The sequence below is a fragment of the Scyliorhinus canicula genome, chromosome 8 (assembly GCF_902713615.1).
Source record: "Scyliorhinus canicula chromosome 8, sScyCan1.1, whole genome shotgun sequence".
Lineage (NCBI taxonomy): Eukaryota > Metazoa > Chordata > Chondrichthyes > Carcharhiniformes > Scyliorhinidae > Scyliorhinus > Scyliorhinus canicula.
In genome coordinates, this window is record NC_052153.1 from 147,905,750 (window position 1) to 147,925,785 (window position 20,036).

General features: G+C 46.4%; 1 protein-coding gene across 1 annotated transcript in view; it reads right to left on the bottom strand.

Moving 5' to 3' along the window:
• Positions 1 to 1,438: 1,438 nt before the first annotated feature.
• The window catches only part of msh3 (mutS homolog 3 (E. coli)), a 378,564-nt gene continuing 359,966 nt past the window's right edge, over positions 1,439 to 20,036 (bottom strand). The window contains exon 24 of the mRNA XM_038805383.1: positions 1,439 to 2,509. Within this exon, the coding sequence (XP_038661311.1) occupies positions 2,428 to 2,509 (82 nt within the window). The 3' untranslated portion in view covers positions 1,439 to 2,427. The remainder of the gene's footprint in view (positions 2,510 to 20,036) is intronic.

Genomic DNA, 20,036 nt, shown 5'->3' on the forward strand with positions numbered 1-20,036 from the left:
AACATCGTGGGGGTCCCCCAGGGGATCGGACGACCCACGTGCATGCCCTTTGGGCAGGGTGGTCCCCCGGCACGGCTGGTGCCACCCTGGCACCCTTTCAATGTCGGGATCCTGACCAATATCACATTCGAAGGATTAATAATAGTAATCTTTATTACTGTCACAAGTAGGCTTACATTAACACTGCAATGAAGTTACAGTGAAAATCCCCTAGTTGCCACACTCTGGCGCCTGTTCGAGTACATGGAGGGAGAATTCAGAACATTCAATTTGTCAAAATATACACCAGTATATCATGGTGCAGACACAAACTGATGGACACACACAGGGACCAATCAACATGCACAAACACCTCAGCCAATCACCAGTTAGAATACGCACACTATATAGGCAGAGGGCACCACGGTTCCCACTCATTCTAGGTGCTGCCTCTCAGTGGAACAAGAACTCATCCAGCCCAGCACAGCCTCACACCACGTGCTGAGAGAATCAACTGGTTCGGACAAGGCTTAGCTCTAGTTTAGGTTAGCATCATTTAAACCCGCAGTTCCCGTGTGTCAGTTAGTTAGTAGTTAGTTAATAAAATTAAATTGAACCTTCCTCAGTGTTGGTAGTATATGTTCATCTCTCAAGTCTACACTAGCCAACACTTCACAATTCACCCAACAAGCACGTCTTTCGGGACTTGTGGGAGGAAACCGGAGCACCTGGAAGAAACTCACGCCGACACGGGGAAAACGTGCAGACTCTGCACAGACAGTGACCCAAGTGGGAATCGAACCTGGGACCTTGGCGCTGTGAAACAACAGTGCTAACCACCGTGCTACCATACACACTGCAAACCCGCCTTTCTTTGCCTGGGAAAATCCCGCCCATTAATTTGGTTTCCCTCGCCACAAAGGCAGCCTGATCAGCTGAGCAATACCTGTTTTCATTTCAACCGATAATTGGGACAGCAGCTTGAATTCCCTTCAGTGTGCGCATCTGGGAATGTTCATATTTCTGCCAGCCATTAAACAAACTACCAGAACTCAGTGCTTCTGAATATCAGCGTGATTACACCTGGACATGGCTGCAGTAGCTCTCAGAGTCAAATGGCTCACTGAAACTTTAGCACAGTGGGCTAAACAGCTGGCTTGTAATGCAGAACAATGCCAGCAGCGCGGGTTCAATTCCCGTACCAGCCTCCCCGAACAGGCGCAGGAATGTGGCGACTAGCTGGCTTTTCACAGTAACTTCATTGAAGCCTATACGTGACAATAAGGGATTATTATTATTATTACAGTGAAGAATGGATTCCTGAATAAAACAAAGAAAGCTTTCAATGCCAATGAATCCAGAACAAACCTTTCCCGGGTATTAGTTTCTGACTTCAAAGTGTGGAAAAATTAACCTAAGACATCATTCATGACAATCGTAGAAATAACGGCACAACAAAGAAAAATTATAATTTATTTGGTTTGGGATTACAATACAAATGGTTCTCTCACTTTTTTTTCTCCAAATTTAATGCAGAATTGCAATTATTATTTTTAAACGGACACAATTTTTCCCCCAGCATTATTATTTCTCACCAATTGTGAATTCCATTCCTGATAAAATACAGAACGAGTTAAACACAATCTTCCTGTTAAAAAGCAGCAGGATTTCACATACCAGCCTTTCTTGGTTCTGCTCCCTGTTTGAGCAACAATAACGGGAGCATGATGGGTAACTTTATTATAACTATGCATTTTATTTAAAAAGTTTTATTAATATTAACTTCACAGCATTCAGAAAAAAAAGGGTTCAGCAGAAGGGGAGGGTGGGGGGTCCAATTTTGCATTTTTTGAAAAAAAAAACATACAAAATGCCGTCAGGATTCAGTGCTGAACAATGCTCTTTGTATTAAGTTTAGGAGCTTTTTCCGAGGTATTTCTGGCAATACCTTTATGAAATAGGCTAAATGTTATTTCAAAAAAACTTCAAGGTTCTCTGATTGAGGGCAAGAGACAGATGTTGAAAGTGTTGGGATTCGTGAGTAACGCCAAAAAATTCTTGATGTGCAGAATGAATGGCATGACAGCCAGTTGGGCAAGTACAGGCAAAAATGCCTTCCAGTCACTTTGAATAATGTAAGAGGTGGCTGGATGCTGTGGTAGGAAGCAGGACTGAGAGCTTTTCTGGATGAGTGAACCAAGATGCGCTGATTGTACTTCCCTATCTATGTTAATCTGGTGTTCAAGTGTTTACATTGGAGAATGTAAACATGAATGAATAAGGACAAAGCAGTGGCAGGTATCTGAAACATGATAGCTAACTTTACAGACAGTGCAAGGGAAACATCCCATCAGCTTCGATGCAGAACCTCAATGTTCCTTCCAATCACACAAAAGCTGGAGATTAGCATCTCATGTAGATTTATTAAAAAAAGAGGAAACTTAATCTCTACTTATTCACCATCACCCAGTCGATTAGTTCTTTCCCTTCGTCTATTTTCCAGACTTCAAAGAAGGATTTCATTTTCTTCCTACAAGAAATAATAATAACAGGGTGACAGATTGTACTTGTGGCATTAAGATTTGGCTGTAATTTATATGACAAACACAATTGAAGTGTTAAGAAGATTTTTGTGACTAATTATATGTCTTTCTTTGAAGCCATAGTTTAAATCCCACAATGAGGTGGGAGCAAAGTCCTGATTGTCTGAGTAATTATAACAGATAAAAATCCTTGTGTAGAATAAATATAAACAGGTTTGACCCATCTAAGCGTTCACCAATAACAAAACATATTTCTAAACAATATTTGATAGTCCTCACTTTCCTTCATTGATTTATTTTCACGAGGGCTGAATACCTCATTCTGCCAAAGCCAAGGCTTCGTGGTCACCTGCATGCATGGTCCTTTCTCAGCTATTAGAAAACATCTAAAAAGTCAGAGATTAAGGAAACGTTCAAACAACCGGCAAGGGTCCATATGATCTACTCCTGCATTGATTTATGGTCATATAGTAAAATCATTTATATCTATTTTTTATTAATTTACGGGATGTGGGCATTGCTGGCTAAGCCAGCGTTTATTGTCCATTCCCTGTTGCTGTTGAGAAGATGGTGGCAAGCTGCCTTCTTGAACCCTGCAGTCCATCTTGACCCAGTGACAAGTGAACAAACAATGATATATTTACAAGTTAGGATGGTGAATGGCTTGGAGGGAAATTTCCAGACGGTGATGTTCTCCTGTGTCTGCTGCCCGTGTCCTAGATAGAAGCAGTCGTGGGTGTGGAAGCTGCTGCCTAAGGAGGCTTGGCTTGTTCCTGCAGTGCATTTTGTATACACTGCTGCCATTGTTCGTCGGTGGTGGAGGGAGTGAATGTTTGTGGATGGGATGCCAATTGAGTGGGTTGCTTTGTCCTGGATGGTGTCGAGCCTCTTGAATGTTGTTGAAGCTTCATTCATTCAGGCAAGTGGAGATTACTTCATCACACTTCTGATTGTGCCTTGTAATGGTGAATAGACGTTGGGGAGTCAGGTGGTGAGTTTCTGGCACAGAATTCCCAGTCTCTGACCCGCTCTTGCAGCCTCAGTATTAATATGGCTAGTCCAGTTCAGTTTCTGTTATTAAATGCAATAGCCTTCAAACTTTCCAATGCTCGATTAGACTTCATACGTAACTGAGGCAGGTTAATTATGAATGGAATCCACTGGAAAGTATATGAAGCCTGACTGTGCCAGGTCTCTGCATTTTCCAGGATTTCCTGGGCTGCCTTGGAGGGGCATAATTTCCACCTGTTTCTTATGAAGCGAACATCATTGGGTGGCTGAACTGAGGTGGGGAATGCCTTCTTCTGGGCATTCCCACATTCCTGGTTCATTCAGGAACAGGAAGGCTTACTCACTCAGTCAGATGAAGAATATTAACCAGCTGGAAGTGGGTCCTACCTGAGGAAATCCAAATCTGCCAAACTGGATCTCAGAAGAATAGTATTTTTTTAAAATTAAAAATAAACTTTACTGGCTCCTTACACAATGCAGAGAAATGTACAAAGCAGAGGTTGGGGAAGGAGCGGGGCAGTCCTTTTTGGGGAGTTTGCACGATCTCCCCATGTCTGCATGGTTTCCTCCGGTGCTCCGCATTGCTCCTACAGTCCAAAGATGTGCGGGTTAGATGGAATGACCATTCTAAAATTGCCCCTCATTATCCAGGGATGTGCAGGTTAGATTATGGGGATAGGGTGGGGTGGGCAGGGGAGCGGACCTAGATAGAGTGCTCTTTCAGAGGGTCGGTGCAGACTCGATGGACCGAATGGCCTCCTTCTGTACTGTAGGGATTCTATGGGTTGAACAGTTTTAATCTTCTTAACTATCATCCTCATTCTTTAAAGTGCACTTTATCCATACTGCTTTCAGGACAGGTTCTGTTCAGCCATATTCTGAAAGGGTGAGCAAACCCGAGGGGCTGAATTCCCTACTCTTGTTCTCACCTTATTTTTCCATCGCTGTGCTGAAAAGTGACAAAAAGCATCAAAACTACAACAACATCTGCAATCTCAATGTGATTCATATGCTGAAAAGAGTGGAATATCTTTCTTTAAAATTCCATACACGTGTTTTCAATCAGCAAAGCTAAAATGTGGCAGGCGAAATGCAAAGATGCTACAGCCTGCAAATGAAAAAGGATAAAGCATCCACAATGATGAACTCTTTCAGAGTTCAGGTCATTTTTTTTTTGAAATGGAGGAGGAAAAAAAGCAGTTTGGGAAATATGTGTGAAGCTTTACAAGGTCTCTGGGGTAGAAACAAAATATCATCAGTGAAGTGTTTCCACTCCGAAAATGAACTGCTCAAGGCCGAAAGTTAATTAGTTTCTTTTGGAGTCTCTCTGGAAATCTTGCATGTCTGACTATTAGTAAGCTCACAGAACATGGCACTTCATGGAGCAAATGAGAACACATGGAAAGAGCAAACTGTTGGCCTCCACACAAGACACAATGATTAGGGGACCGGAGTGCAAAACAACAAGATGAATTGAACAGGACCATAACACAGTGGTAGGGTAGCCTCAAAACTATCTCACGCTGAAGGACGTATCTTCATGGGCAAATCATGGGACGTAAGCCTATCCAAAGGTGAATGGTTAACCTTCATGTTTTTGTTTACCCGTGAGTGGGGGGAAGCAGGGTGAATATTTTAGCAGAACATGCAGCACACCCTGTACTGAAAGAGCATTTGAAGCCACTTGTTAAAAATAAGCATTTAACATTTATTCCACAGGGAAGGATTAAAAAATAATTCATGAGCTTTGCAGACATGAACATGTTATGTAACCCCTCACATCAAGAGTTGAAATCCACATCAATTCTATGTGGGGGGGGGGGGGGGGGGGGGAGGAGAGAGGAGGAGAAGGAGAAGAAATGCCCTGATTTGCTCTTAACACAAGAGCTGAAATCCACTTGAGGCATAATGAATTGTGTTTTAATTTTCCCAGGATTCCCTCCCACAGCGGGAATTTTCTAACCTGAGCAATCAGGAGACAGGAATTAAGAGCAGTGGCTGGTGCGCCAATCCAACCCTTTTGGAAATCAGCCTAATTAGGTTCCTATTGTTGGAGGTACCAATATCTTGCTGCAGGTACATAAAATTCTGTTGCCAGTTAAACTGAAATGGGTCAATGAGGGTAAATTGCCAAATACGAAGGACACAAAACTTTGCCCAGTAGGAGGACTTGGATAGTAAAAAAAAAATCAAAACGTGCAAGACAGGAGCCTTTCTCCCTCCTCAGTTGATGAGCAGCAAAATTGAACTACTGCATACGATGGGTGAAGGGAGTGCTGTCCCTTAATTAGTCTGCAAGATAGAATTGCAGATAATCTTTTGAGTTGGACTGAAATATAGCTGAACTAAAGAAAGAAAATCGTGGTTATGAAAAGAGCTGTTTCAACATGGCAGGCAATTACTAGCAGAGTGCTACTGGTGTCATTGTCGAGGCTGTTCGTGTTTACAATGTGCTGGGGCCAAAAACAAAGCTGTCCAACTTAGCAGATGACACCAAACTGAGGTGGTGGGGAATAAATCCAACGATAATCAAGCAACATTAAACGGATGTGTATGGATTGCAAAGGTGAGTTGGTGATGAATAAAAATGGAAATTGACATGTGAAAATAATTCTTCTGCCATTTGTCCCAGCACTCCTACATTTAGTTTTATATCTACGTCCCCCTTAGCCCTCAACCACTCTAAACTCTCTTGTTTCCATCAACCACATTCTAACCCTTTAAAATGTTAAACTTTGCTGTCAAATCACCATAAAAACAGCCCCAATTTATCAAGTCGTTCTTCACATTTATAGTTCCTCAAACTGAACAACATCCTGATCAATCTACATTGAACCCTCCCAGCTGCCTCAACGTCTTTCCTGTGGTACAGGGCCCAAAATTGCTCTAAGTACACTGATTGTGGTTATTAAGGATTTGTAGGTTTGCCATGACACTTCAAATTTTATATTTTATAACGCTTGCCATAAAACCCAGTACCCAGTGGGTGAGATCTAGCAGCCTTGTCTGCAAATCCCGTTATGGCTGCTAAATCTCAAGGAAGGGCCAAAACGGGATTTGTGACGGCGCAATCTCGGTTTGAGATCTTCCCCATACTCAACCAGAAAAGCAGTGAATCTTATTTCCATTAATTCAATTAAATTTAAAGTTATGCCACAGCATCCGCCCACCGATGGATTCACACCCACCCCCCCCCCCCCCCCTCCCCCCCCCCCCCCCCCCCCGCCACCGACGGCATGACATTATGCCGACGTGAATCACTATTGTTTTTCAAAAATGAAAACCAGTCGTGATGACCATGCCGGGGTACACAGGCGTCTAGAGGCCCTGCGGTTGAGGGCCAAGGTAGCTCCAGCACCCTGAAGTGGACAGTGCCAAAGGGTGACCCTCCTCTACTGGGAAAGGCGTGTTAAGGGTGAAGAACCCCGATGACAGCATGTGTAAGTGGGGGCGGAAAGAGTCCCCCCGATACTTCTGTGGTGGGGGGGGGGAGGAGGGGGGGGGGCATGGTCCTCTGTGTCCATGCGAGGGGTTGGAGGAACATATTTTAAACAGATCGGGGCACCCTTTCCAGATGCACCCCGATCTCGGTAGAGCCGGCCCTATCAGGTCCAACCTGGCCAGGGTGACAGCATAAACCGTGTCCTCAGATTTACTGTGCCCTAATTGTCCAAAAATTCCCAAATCCCTTTGCTCTTCCACATTACCCAACTTTCCATATTCAAAGTATGATTATTACATTTTTTTAAAAACGGAATGCATCACATCACATTTAATGACATTAAATGTAATTTCCCTCGGTAATTTACCTTCGTCTCCCATGTTAGGATTGTCTGCAAATTCGGACACCATTGTCTCTCACCCTATTACCTTAACACACTCAACAGAAGTCATCGCAAGAGAAAACTCCGCAGGACATCGCTCCCTACTTCAATTTCCAGCTCAGCACTTCAAAATCAATCAAGTGTGAAGGGCGGGTGATTGGAATGCACTTAACTCTCTTTGAAGTGGTTGATGTTTGTAAACATTGTGGTTATAGCACTTCAGAGTTACTGATCATGAAGGGAGATGAATGAAGCAAGGCTAACAACTGTGTTTGTGGAAACTGTCAATCACAGTCCACTGAGAGAAATGAATGAATGACTTGCAGCTGAAGGATCAAAGGTGTTTAAACCAAGGTTACTGCATTTCACTTTCCAGGAATGTACATGTGGTGCTTCCTCTGTTTGAGCCAGTGGATGTATGTCCAGGTGAGTGATATTACAACTGTAACTTTTTGAAATGCCTCTGTCTGGACTGCTCTCCAGCTTCCAGACAGGGATCTCCGTTCTGGGAAGTCTCTGGTGGGTGCTCCTTTAGTTAGGGAGTCTCTGTGTGGGATTCTTTAAGTTAGGAGGTTTTTGGTGGGGGGGATCCCTTTAGTTTGGGGGTCACTGAGGGGAGTCCCTTTAGTTAGGGGGTCTCTGAGGGGGGTTCCTGTAGTTGGAGGGGCGGTCTCTGGTAGGCTCCCTTTATTTGGGGGATCTTTGGGGGTTTCCATATTCAGGGCTCCTTGTGGGGGGGGGGGGGTCCCCCTATTCAGGGTGTCACTGTGGGTGGGTCCCTTTTTCAGGAGATCTCTCTTGGGGGAGTCTCCTTATTCAGGCGTCTCTGGGGGGGGGGGGGGTGTCCCTATTGAAAGAATCTCTGTGAACCCTTATCCAGTGGGTCTCGGGGGATCCCTCTATCCAGCTGATCTCGGGGGGTGGGTCCTTATCCATGGGATCTCAGGAGGGGTGCGACTATCCAGGGTATCCCCTTATCCAAGGGGTACCTGTCGGCGTCACTCTAATTAGGGGGTCTCTAAGGGGGGGCCCTATTCAGGGGGTGTTGGGGCATCCCCTTATTCAAGGGGGAGGGGGGTCCCTCTATCCAGGGAGTCTTGATGTTCTCTATTCACGCAGTCTTGGGGGGGGGGTCAGGTCACCCCAGTACTTGGTGGAAAGGGGCGGACCCAGAAAATCCAGGTGTGAGGTCTGAATCGCAATGCGGGGAGTGGCCAGCCAAAAGATTCTCGCTACTGGGCCACCCACTCAAAACGGTGGCCCGATAGCAAGATTCTCTCGGCAATCCTTTGTATTCCTAGCCATGCATAAATTTGCATGGCAAAGGATATTGAATTGCTTCCTGATTTACACAGATATATAGAAGATAGGAGCAGGAGGAGGCCTTTGGGCCCTTCGAGCCTGCTCCACCATTCATCTGATTATCCAACTCAATAACCTAATCCTGCTTCCTCCCCATAGCCTTTGATCCCATTCTCCCCAAGTGCTATATCTAGCCGCTTCTTGAATATATTCAATGTTTTAGCATCAACTACTTCCTGTGGTAATGAATTCCACAGGCTCACCACTCTTTGGGTGAAGAAGTGTCTCCTTATCTCTGTCCGAAATGGTGTACCCTGAATCCTCAGACTGACCCCTGGTTCTGGACACACCCATCATTGGTAACATCTTCCCTGCATCTACCCTGTTTAGTCCCGTTAAATTTTTTTATTTTCTCCATGAGATCTCCCCTCATTCTTCTGAACTCAAGTGAGTACAATCCCAACCTAGTCAATCTCTCATCACATGACAGTCCCGCTATCCCTGGAATCAGTCTGATAAACCTTCGCTGCACTCCCTCGACAGCAACAACATCCTTCCTCAGAGACCAAAACTGCACACAATACTCCAAGTGTAGCCTCACCAATACCCTGTACAATCGCAGCAACACTTCCCTGCTTCTATACTCGAAACTTCTCACAATGAAGGAAACATACCATTAGCCTTCTTAACCGTCTGCTGCACCTGCATGCTTGCCTTCAGCGACTGGTGCACAAGGACATCCAAGTCCCGCTGCACACTCCCCTCTCCCAATTTACAACCATCCAGGTAGTAATCTGCCTTCCTGTTTTTGCTTCCAAACTTTATAGCATCTTCCATCGATTTGCCCACTCGCCCAACCTGTCCAGATCATGCTGTAGGATCGCTGCATCCTCGTCACAATTTACCCTCCCACCTAACTTGGTATCATCTGCAAACTTTGAGATGTTACATTTTGTTCCCTCATCCAAATCATTAATATATATTGTGAATAGCTGGGGTCCCAGCACCGATCCCTGTGGTATCCCACTGGTTACTGCCTGCCAATTTGAAAAGGACCCATTAATTCCTACTTTTTTTTCCTCTCTGCCAACGAGTTTTCTATCCACCTCAATACACTTCCCCCAATCCCATGCGCTTCAATTTTATTTGTCAAACGCCTTCTGAAAGTCCGAATATACCACATCGACTGGCTTCCCCTTGTCAACTGTACTGGTTACATCTTCAAAGAATTCCAACAGATTTGTCAAGCATGATTTTCCCTTCATAAAACCATGCTGACTCTGACTGAGCCTGCCACTGCTTTCTAAATGTTCTGCTATAAAGTCCTTGATAATGTATCAAGCATTTTCCTCACTACCGATGTTAGGCAGTGGGTGCACAAATCAGTTCCAATTCATCTCTGGCAGGAGAACATAGTCTCCCAAATGGAGTGTCCTGGCCAATGTCTTTTACAATGTACGGGGGCCGGCTGAGCCTGCACGTTTAGCCATGTCCCAGTACAACACTGGACACCAACATGAACATCCAATAGAGAGTGAACAAAGCAACATAAAGAAACATTAATTGTTTCTACCATAATAAAGGAAATGTCCCCAGCAACCCTTTTAGCAGTGTGTGCCAACAATGAGGCATGTTAGTGCATTTAGCTCTCTGACTAAGCTGGTCTTAACAAATAATGATGCACACATGCAAAAAGTGAAACCAGAGCAACGTCAAATATTTACAAGTGGAACTTAATTTGGAAAAACATCAGTACCACCTTTGTGCTCTCAAATCTTAGTTAGAGGCAATGGAGTTGGACGGGAAAGTTGTCGCTGTGACGCAGAGCCTCTCTGTTTCACCAGGGGACTCTTTAATAAGCTGTGCATGGATGCAGCATTGTGAGCTGACAGTGTGTTTTACCAATGGAAAGCTTCCTCAATCTCTAAATCACATAATCCACGCACACCATTGGCAATTAAAATTTTGTCTGCTAATGTGTGAGAAAAGACACAAAGAGAGAAAGTGGAAGTGGCGCACAGTTCTGCTTACAACGTCAGGAATGACATGCAGTTGACCAAACCTATCCTATGGGACTCATGGGTCTCCATTTAAGACCGAGATGAGGAGCAATTTCTTCTCTCAGAGGGCTGGGAACCTTTGGGGGAAAAAAAAGCTTCTTGAACTATAGGGGATTCAACACTTATTGGGAACAGGCAGGAAAGCGGAGCTGAAGCCATGATCAGATCAGGCATGATATTATTTTTTAAAAATATTTTTCTTGTCCTTTTTCACATTTTCTCCCACATTTACACCCAACAATAAACAATAATCAGTAACAAATGTAATATCAATAACAATGATCACATCCACCCACCAAACCCCCAAACATTAGCCCGCATGTTAACATAAACAAATAACAAAAAGGAATCAGGTATCACCCATAGTCACCATTAACACATACAGTCCCTCTCCCCCCAACCTGCCCAGCTGCCCACTTAATGTTCAATGTGATCCAATTCTCGAAAGTGCATAATGAATAACGCCCATGAATTGTAGAACCCCTCCATCCTTCCCCTCAGTTCAAATTTGACCTTTTCAAGCATCAAGAATTCCAGCAGGTCCACTCGCCACGCCAGGCCACAGGGTGGCGAGGCTGACCTCCACCCTAACAGGATTTCCTTCGGGCGATCAACGAGACGAAGGCTACAACATCTGCCGCCACGCCCGTTTCCAACCCCGTTTGGTCCGACACCCCGAATATGGCCCAGAAGGCCCGGGGCCAGTTTCACTTTAGAGATTACCTTAAAAACCTCCTTCCCAGCCTTCTTTGAGGCAATGTCCAAAGTGGTGGGGATGAGGGTGGAGCCATGCCCGAAAGTGGCGGTCATTGGGGTTTCAGACCAGCCAGATCTATTCCTGGGGAGGAGGGCGGACGCCCTTGCCTTTGCCTCCCTGATCGCCCGCCGTAGAATCCTGTTTGGCTGGCAGTCAGCAGCACCACCCAAAGCTGCAGACTGGCTGTCCGACCTCTCGGAATCTCTCCAAATTGAGAAAATCAAATTCGCCACCCGAGGGTCAGACGACGACTTCCACAGAATGTGGGAGCCATTCACGCAATTGTTCCGGGACCTGTTCGTGGCCAACGAACAAGCAGAAGAATAGCCAGGTAGCCAAGAATCAGGGGAAAGTAGCCAAAGCATGAGAGGGAGAGATAGATCGGGAGAGGGGGGGACACACAACTAAACCCAAGAGGAGAGAATGGCGAACCCGGGATGAGACAGGGAACAAGAGAGGAGAACAAGAGGGAGATGGGCGGGGGGGGGGGGGGGGCAGTGAAATGAGAGCCAGAAGGCACGGCATACAGTAATGAACTTGGCATCCCCAGGAGCAGGGAACGAGGAGAATAAAGACGAAAGTCAGGAAGAACAGCGCGAGACGACAGCGAGATCCGTCCAGGAGAAGCAAGCAACAACAACACCAAACCCATTCGAGTATTGGCCACTGTAATTGTTTCTCCGGCACCCAAATGTATATTTACCTCCCTGGTCTCCAGCTCGCCTCCCCATTAACAGTCGTCTACTTATGTGTTGTAAATACATTTTGCCAGGTGTACAGAGTTGCTGCTGTTGAGCTGGTGCACAATACCCTACCAATTATTCTATTTTATTTGTTTTTTTATTATTTATTATTTTCTTTTCTTTGGTATGTTTGTGTGTACCCTTCTCTTCTATCTATATATTACACTATATATATATATATATATATATATATATGTTTCTTATCCTGTGTACATAATGGTAAATATACTTTGTTCAAAAACCCAATAAAAAACATTTATAAAAAAACCTCCTTCCAGTAATCAACCAGCTTTGGACAGGACCAAACATATGAGCCGTCTCATCTTCGCCCTTGAAAGGTGTGCTCTATACATCACCTTCACCTGTATCAGCCCCAACCTCGCATCAAAACCCCTCCTCTCCCAACTCTTCCTCCTACTTTGCCTTGATCCCTTTCAGCGGCACCTTCTCCTCCTCCAAAATAGCCCGGTAAACCTCCGATACTACCCCCTTCTCCAGTCCCCCTGTCGTCAGCACCTCTTCCAGCAACCGGCTCTACTGGGAAGCTCTATCTTTTCGGGCAAAATCTCGAACCTGCATGTATTTAAATATTTCCCCCTGCTCCAGCCCATACTTTGCTCCCAGCTCCTTCAATCATGCAAACCGATCCCCAAGAAACAAATCTTTTAGTGTCCGAATTTCTTTCTCCTCCCATCTCTGAAAATTTCCCTCCCACTTCCCTGGCTCAATCCATGGTTCTCCCGCATCGGCATTTCCTTTCACCCTGCCCCCAACCCAAAGTGCTGCCGAAATTGCCTCCAAATTTTCAACGAAGCTATTACTACCGGACTCCCCGAGTATATCCCCGGGGCCGTTGGGAGCGGTGCTGTCGCTAGCGCCTTCAACCCCGACCCCCTACCCAAACTCTCCTCCATTCTGACCCATTGGGAGTCAACCCCTCTGACCCAGCTCTGTACCTTCACCACATTCGCCACCCAGTGGTAATACCTCAGGTTCGGAAGACCCAAACCCCCTGCCTGCCTTCCTCTTTGTAGTAGCACCTTTTTAATTCTAGCCACCTTCCCATCCCATATGAACAAGGTAATCATCCCTTCAATCTCTCCAAAAAATGCCTTTGGCAGGAAAATCGGCAGCATTGAAAAATAAACGGGAATCGCGGCAGCACAGTCATTTTAACCGCCTGTACCTACCCGCCAGTGACAGAGGGAGACCATCCCACCTTGCCAGATCAGCTTTCACTCTCCCCAACAAACTAGAAATGTTATACCTACGGAGCAACCCCCCAATTCCGAGCAACCTGCATCCCCAGGTATCTAAAGTGAGTCCCTGCCTTACGAAATGGCAGCCTCCCCACCCCTGGCCAAGAGACCACAAAGATATTCACTCTTGTCTAGATTTTATTTGTAGCCCGAGAAAGACCCAAACACCCAAAGCAGCTCCAGTATTCCCCCTATTGACACACTCGGTTCCAACACATATAGTAACAAGTCATCGGCATTCAAGGACACCTCATGCTCTATCCCCCCCACCGCACTATCCCTTCCTATACACCCAAACTTCTTTAACGCGATGGCCAATGGCTCAATCGCGAGTGCAAACAGCGGGGGGCGGGGGGGGGGGGGGGGGGGGGGAAGAGACATCCCTGCCTAGCCCCATAGTTAAAAGTATTCTGAGCTGTTGTTATTTGTGCGGACACTTGCCCTCGGTTCCTTATATAATAGCTTTACCCAGTTCACAAATCTGGGTCCAATCCCAAACCACTCTCGAACTGCCATCAAGTACCCCCATTCTACCCGGTCAAACGTTTTCTCGGCGTCCAATGCCACAGCCACCTGTTTCCTTCCCCTCCGCCGGTACCATAACCACGTTCAAAGCCCTCCTAATATTCAAAAAGAGCTGCCTCCCTCTCACAAACCCTGTCTGATCTTCACTATCATCTTCAGGAGGCACTCCTCTAGCCTACCTGCCAGTACCTTCGCCCATATCTTTGCGTCCACGTTTAATGGTGATATGGGCCTATACGACCCACACTCCATCGGATCCTTATCTTTCTTAAGTAACAGGGAAATTGATGCCTGCCCCAAAGTTTGTGGTAACACCCCCTTCCCTATTGCCTCCTCAAACATCCCCACCATCAGCGGTACTAGCATATTTTTGAATGTTTTATAATATTCCACGGAAACCCATTCGACCCTGCCACCTTCCCCGATTGCATCCTCCCAATCACATCTTTTATCTCCGACTCCACTGCCGCCCCCTCTAATGTCGCCCTGTCCCCCTCCCCTAACCTCGGGTACTTCAGCCCAAATTCCTGCATCTCCTGGCCTCCCCCAGGTGGCTTTGACCTGTACAACCACTCTCAGAATTCCTTAAAGACCTCGTTAATCTGATCTGGAGCTACCACCAACTTCCCTGCCCTGTCCCGCATCTGGACAATTTCCCTTGCCGCTGCCTCCCTACGGAGCTGACCCCCCCCATACTTGCTTCAATTGGCATACTGTCTTCCTGGTAGATAGTCGGTCAAAGCTCGCCTGGAGTTCCTTCCTCTTTTCCAACATCATTTGGTCCCCATCTTCTGCACACCTCCTATCTACCTCCAGCATCTCATCTATTACCCTCTGATGTTTCAACATCTCCCCTTTGTCTAGCCTAGCCTTGAACGAGATCACCTCACCCCTCACCACTGCCTTTAAAGCCTCCCATATCACCGCCTTCGATACCTTTTTCAATTTTATCACAGAACCCTCGGTCTCCCAACAGTCCCACATCCAACTTCCACCCTGGTCTCTGTACCATCCCCTTCTCCAGTACCATATCCACCAAATGCAGAGCATGATCTGATACTGCAATTGCCGAGTACTCCGATCCTTTAACCCCAGCCAGCAATGCCTTCCCCACCATGAAAAAGTCGATCCGCGAGTATACCTTATGGGCCGCTGAGAAAAGCGAGTACTCCCGTTCCCTCGGGTGCAGAAACCTCCAAGGGTCCACCCCTCCCATTTCGACCATTAGTCCAGCCAGCGCCTTCGCCCCCCCTGATGGGACCAGCAAGCTAGGCCGTGACCTGTCCAATCTTCGCTCCTGCACCAAGTTCCAGTCCCCCCCAACTATCAGTTTGTGTGTGTCCAAGTCGTGGATGGCCCCACACACCTTCTTCGCGAATCCCACATCATCCCAATTGGGACTGTATACACTTAACAGCGCCACTAACCTCCCCTCCCAGCGCCCCTGTCACAATCACATACCTACCCCCCTGATCTGCAACCGCCTTCTCCACCTGGAACCGTACCCTTTTGCCGACCATTACTGTTACCCCTCGAACTCTTCCGTCAAATGCATAATGAAACACCTGACTAACCCAGCCCTTTTTAAGTCTCACTTGATCCTTCACCCTCAGATGAGTCTCCTGCAGCATTGCTACATAGGCCTTCAAACATTTAAGATGCGCAAGCACCCTTGACTGGGCCTCCTAACCCCCTCATGTTCCTCGTGACTATCCTAACTGGGTGGCTTACAACCCCACACCCCTTCTTATCCATCATCATCATACCACCAGGCCCTGCCAGATGAGCCTGACCTGTCCCTTTCCATTATTAACATCAAACCCCCTTCACCCTCCCAGAATCCCCCCCCCCCCCCCCGCACTTCCCCTCGAAAAAATCTCACCCAGTATCGATCCTCCCCTCGCCTGTAGGCCCATCAAAACCTGCTAACCAGGTTCCAATGTCTGCAGCCCTCCTCTCACCTCACCTCCGTTCACTAGCCAACTTTAGTTAGCTAGAGCGGGTGGTTTCACCCCCCCCCCCCCCCCCCCCACCCCCACTCCCCCCCCCCACCCCCACTCCCCCCCCCCCCAAAAAAAAGGCATACTGTCCCTTTCCACCCAGTCCCAGAAGAAAAAGAAACGCAATCTAACCCATGCAATTGAATAAAATAACATATAACCGTTGCAACAAAAAAAGGAACAAAAATGGCAATCAAACCAAACAAAAACTTAAATTCTATAACAATGTGAAGTCAAGTAAGTTACAATACAGTTGTGAAAAGAAAGTTATAACATTTATACATTTTCCAGCTCCACAGTCACGTCCACAATCTCTTTTCCAGCTCCACTCCTCACTTCTGTCCCAAGCCTCCGCCTCCACAGTTTCAAAATAAAAATCTTTGGCGTTGTACGTCACCCTCAGCTTTGCCGGGGATACCATACCAAATCGCAGTCCCTTGTTGCACAGTGCCGCCCTCACTCGGCTGAAAACCGCTCATCTCTTTGCCAACTCCACCGTAAAGCCTTGGCAAATCCAAACTCTAGCAGCATCCCACTGCACCTCCCGCTTCAGCTACGCCCAGTTTAATACCTTCTCCTTCATGTGGTACTTATGGAAACAGATAATTACTGCTCTCGGTGGCTCATTTACCTTGGGTTTAGGCCTTAATGACCGATGAGCTCGGTCCAGTTCATAACAGGAGAGGTCTTCCCCCTCCCCCATCAACTCTGCCAGCCTCTTAGCAAAGTACTCAGTTGGCCTTGAGCCCTCTGCCCCTTCAGGCATGCCCGCAATTCTCAGATTTTGCTGCCGAGCGGTTTTCCAAGTCCTCGAGTTTTGCTCGGAGTCCTCTGTTGACCTCCACCACCCTCCGCAGTTCGTCTCCCAGCTTTCCACCTTGATCTCTCACCTCGGCCGATGTCTTTGCTACATCCACCCTCACGGGGACGATTGCCTCCTCAGCTAATGATCTCACTGTGACCGCCATCTTCTTCCTCAACACCTCCATGTGCCTCGCAAACTGCTTCTCCAGCTCCACAGCCATCGCCGATCATCTTTTCCACTGTAAGTAGAGCGGCTCCACCACGCGGTCCGGCATCCGCCATCTTGTCAGCGCTTTTATTGGCCCTCTCTGGCGGCAAACCCGCGTTTCCTCCTTTCTTCACAGCTGTTTTTGGCATCCCTTAACCACTTAGTATTTTTCTCCTTATTTCTTCAATCTCTAGATAAATAAATAGTTTTTAAAATAATAAAAAAAAACTTTTTTTTTTAGAAAAGAAAAAAATCCAAAAATTAAAGCTCAAAAAATCTCACCCCCTGAACCAGACTTCAAACATTCATTTTCAACAGGGGCCAGCCATTGTACGGTGCTCCCCCTCTACATTTGTGCTGGATTCAGGCCTCGCCTCAGGCCACGGTCCTCCCCTGCCGCTTGCTTCGGGCTCAATTCCCTTCTCCTCCAGTCATGGGAGTCCCCACTGGCTCCAAACCGGCCCGACCCGGCGCCCATCCCTCAGGCCCCAACGGCCAAAGAAATCCCAACTGGCGAAACCGCGGGGAAACCCTCGAAAAACACCAAAATGCTGCGGACCGGCGGGAGCACCCTCCAGCGCGGCCACTCCGCTCACGTGTGCCACCAATAAAGGTCCAATAGGCTGTACAGTTTAAACCTGCTCTTCCATATATTCTTCTGTTCTGGTGCTTTGTTGACATTTGTGATATACGAGTATTGAGGTTCATGTGTCGAAAGGTGAGCTGGATTTTCAATCCTGGCTCTATGATCCAATACCTGGAGAATTCCTGTGTGCCAACTCCATATTGATTTATGACACTATTCAAATAAGTAAACCCCCTAATTGGTACAGAGGTTACGTTCATTGACCAATTAGGAGTCCGCGACCCTCCCAGCACCCGCCCACAACCCACCCGCAGGTCACAACCCGACTTTGAAAATGACTGTTCTAAATCTCACAATTTTAGCTGCTTGATCAATGACTTTTCCTCCATCATAAGGCCATAAGTGGGGATGTTCACTGATGATTGCACAATGTTCATCGCCATTCGTGATCCTTTAGATACTGGAGTAGTTCATGCCCAAATGCAGCAAGAGTTTTTTATTTTTTTTATTTTAGAGTACCCAATTAAATTTTTCCAATTAAGGGGCAATTTAGTGTGTTCAATCCACCTACCGTGCACATCTTTGGGCTGTGGGGGCGGAACCCACGCAAACACGGGGAGAATGTGCAAACTCCACACGGACAGTGACCCAGAGCCGGGATTGAACCTGGGACCTCAGCGCCGTGAGACTGCAGTGCTAACCCACTGAGCCACCGTGCTGCCCAAATGCAGCAAGAGTTGAACAACGTTCAGTCTTGGACTGATAAGTGGCAGGTAACATTTTCACCACATAATTGCCAGGCAATGATCAACTCCAACAAAAGAGAGTCCAACCAACTGCCCTCAATATTCAATGGCATTACCGTTGATGAATTCCCCACTATCAACATCCTGGGGGTTATCATTAACCAGAAACTAAACTGGACCAGCCAGGACCAGCTATATAAATACTGTGACTGCAAGAGGAGTCCACATTAATGAGGTCATGGCCCTGGCAGAACCCAAACTGAGCATCAGTGACCAGGTTATTGCTAAGCAAGTGCTGCTTGATACTACTGTTGATGACTCCCTCTTTCACTTTACTGATGAGTGAGAGTAAACTGATGGATCAGCAAGAGGCCGAGTTGGATTTGTCCTGTTTTGTGTGGAAAGGACATAACTGGGCAATTTTCTACATGGCCCGGGAGATACCAGTGTTGTCGCTAATCCCTCAGAAAGCTCTGCCTCCCATTTACAGGCTGTTTTTTCCACCGTTAGGTGAGCTCCCCCATCTAGTGGCACCCTCTTGCTCTCCGGCTGCGAAGTTTCACTAAGTTGGTCCCTGGGATGAGATGGTCGTCCTACAAGGAGACACTGAGTAAACTGGGCTAATTCTTGGAATTTGGATGAATGAGAGGCAATCTCATTAAAACGGACAAAATTGTGAAGGGGTTTGATAGGGTTGACTGCTTCTGTTGTGGTGCGTGCGGGGAAGTCTAATGTGAACGTTTGGAATTCTCTACCCCAGAGGATTGTGGTTGCTCCATTGTTGAATACATTTAAGACTGGGATGGACAAATATTTGGTCTTTTCATGCTGTAAACCTTTATGACTCTTGGGGAATTCAGAGATATAGGGAGCGGGTAGGAAAATGGAGTTGAAGACCAAGATCAGCCATGACCGTATTGAATGGCAGAGCAGGTTTGGTGGGCCAGATGGTCCATTTCTGCTCCTTTTTTATGTGAATAGTGCTCACCTTTCAAGGTGAGGCTTCTGGTTAGCACTCCCTTTGGCTCCTCCCACATCTGTGAGCTGCCACCATCCCTAATTGGGTGGCAAACTAACTGGCCACCTCCTGTAAAATTAAGCCGGTAGACACAATAGTGAAGTGCGGAGAGGTTTGGACTCCAGAATTGGTCCTGATGCATGGTTTCTGATGCCTGCAGCAATATTCAATCAATTGAAATTAAAAAGGGATTGCTTGTGAGAGCCCGTAGCACAAAGTTATCACTTAAATATAATGCAAGAAGGTTATTTCACAGAATGGCTGTTGCTTAGCTACAATTGTGCATGAAGGGATTCATTGTCGGAGTTCTTTGATCTTAGTTAAGCAATACGACAGGAAATCTATATAAACAAAACTGTTAAATAATAGTGGTTTATTCTATGACAATAGCTTATTGAATGAAATTATGTTCATACATAAATGGGAGAGTTTTTCACTAGTTGATTTCCTATCACTCCATGGCACTGTATACTGGTTATGTCCTTTCATCCAAATATACCGCAATCAAAGAGTATTTGGCATCCAGCACTTCTATGGCTAATGGCTTGGCTAGCACCCAAGACAGAGATCTTGAAAAATTGTCATTCTGTTAAGCCTCCGTTTGGAAATGGATTATGAGAGAAAATTGTGCCAGAATAAGGAGCTGGATCCCTCAACAAATTAAATCCTTG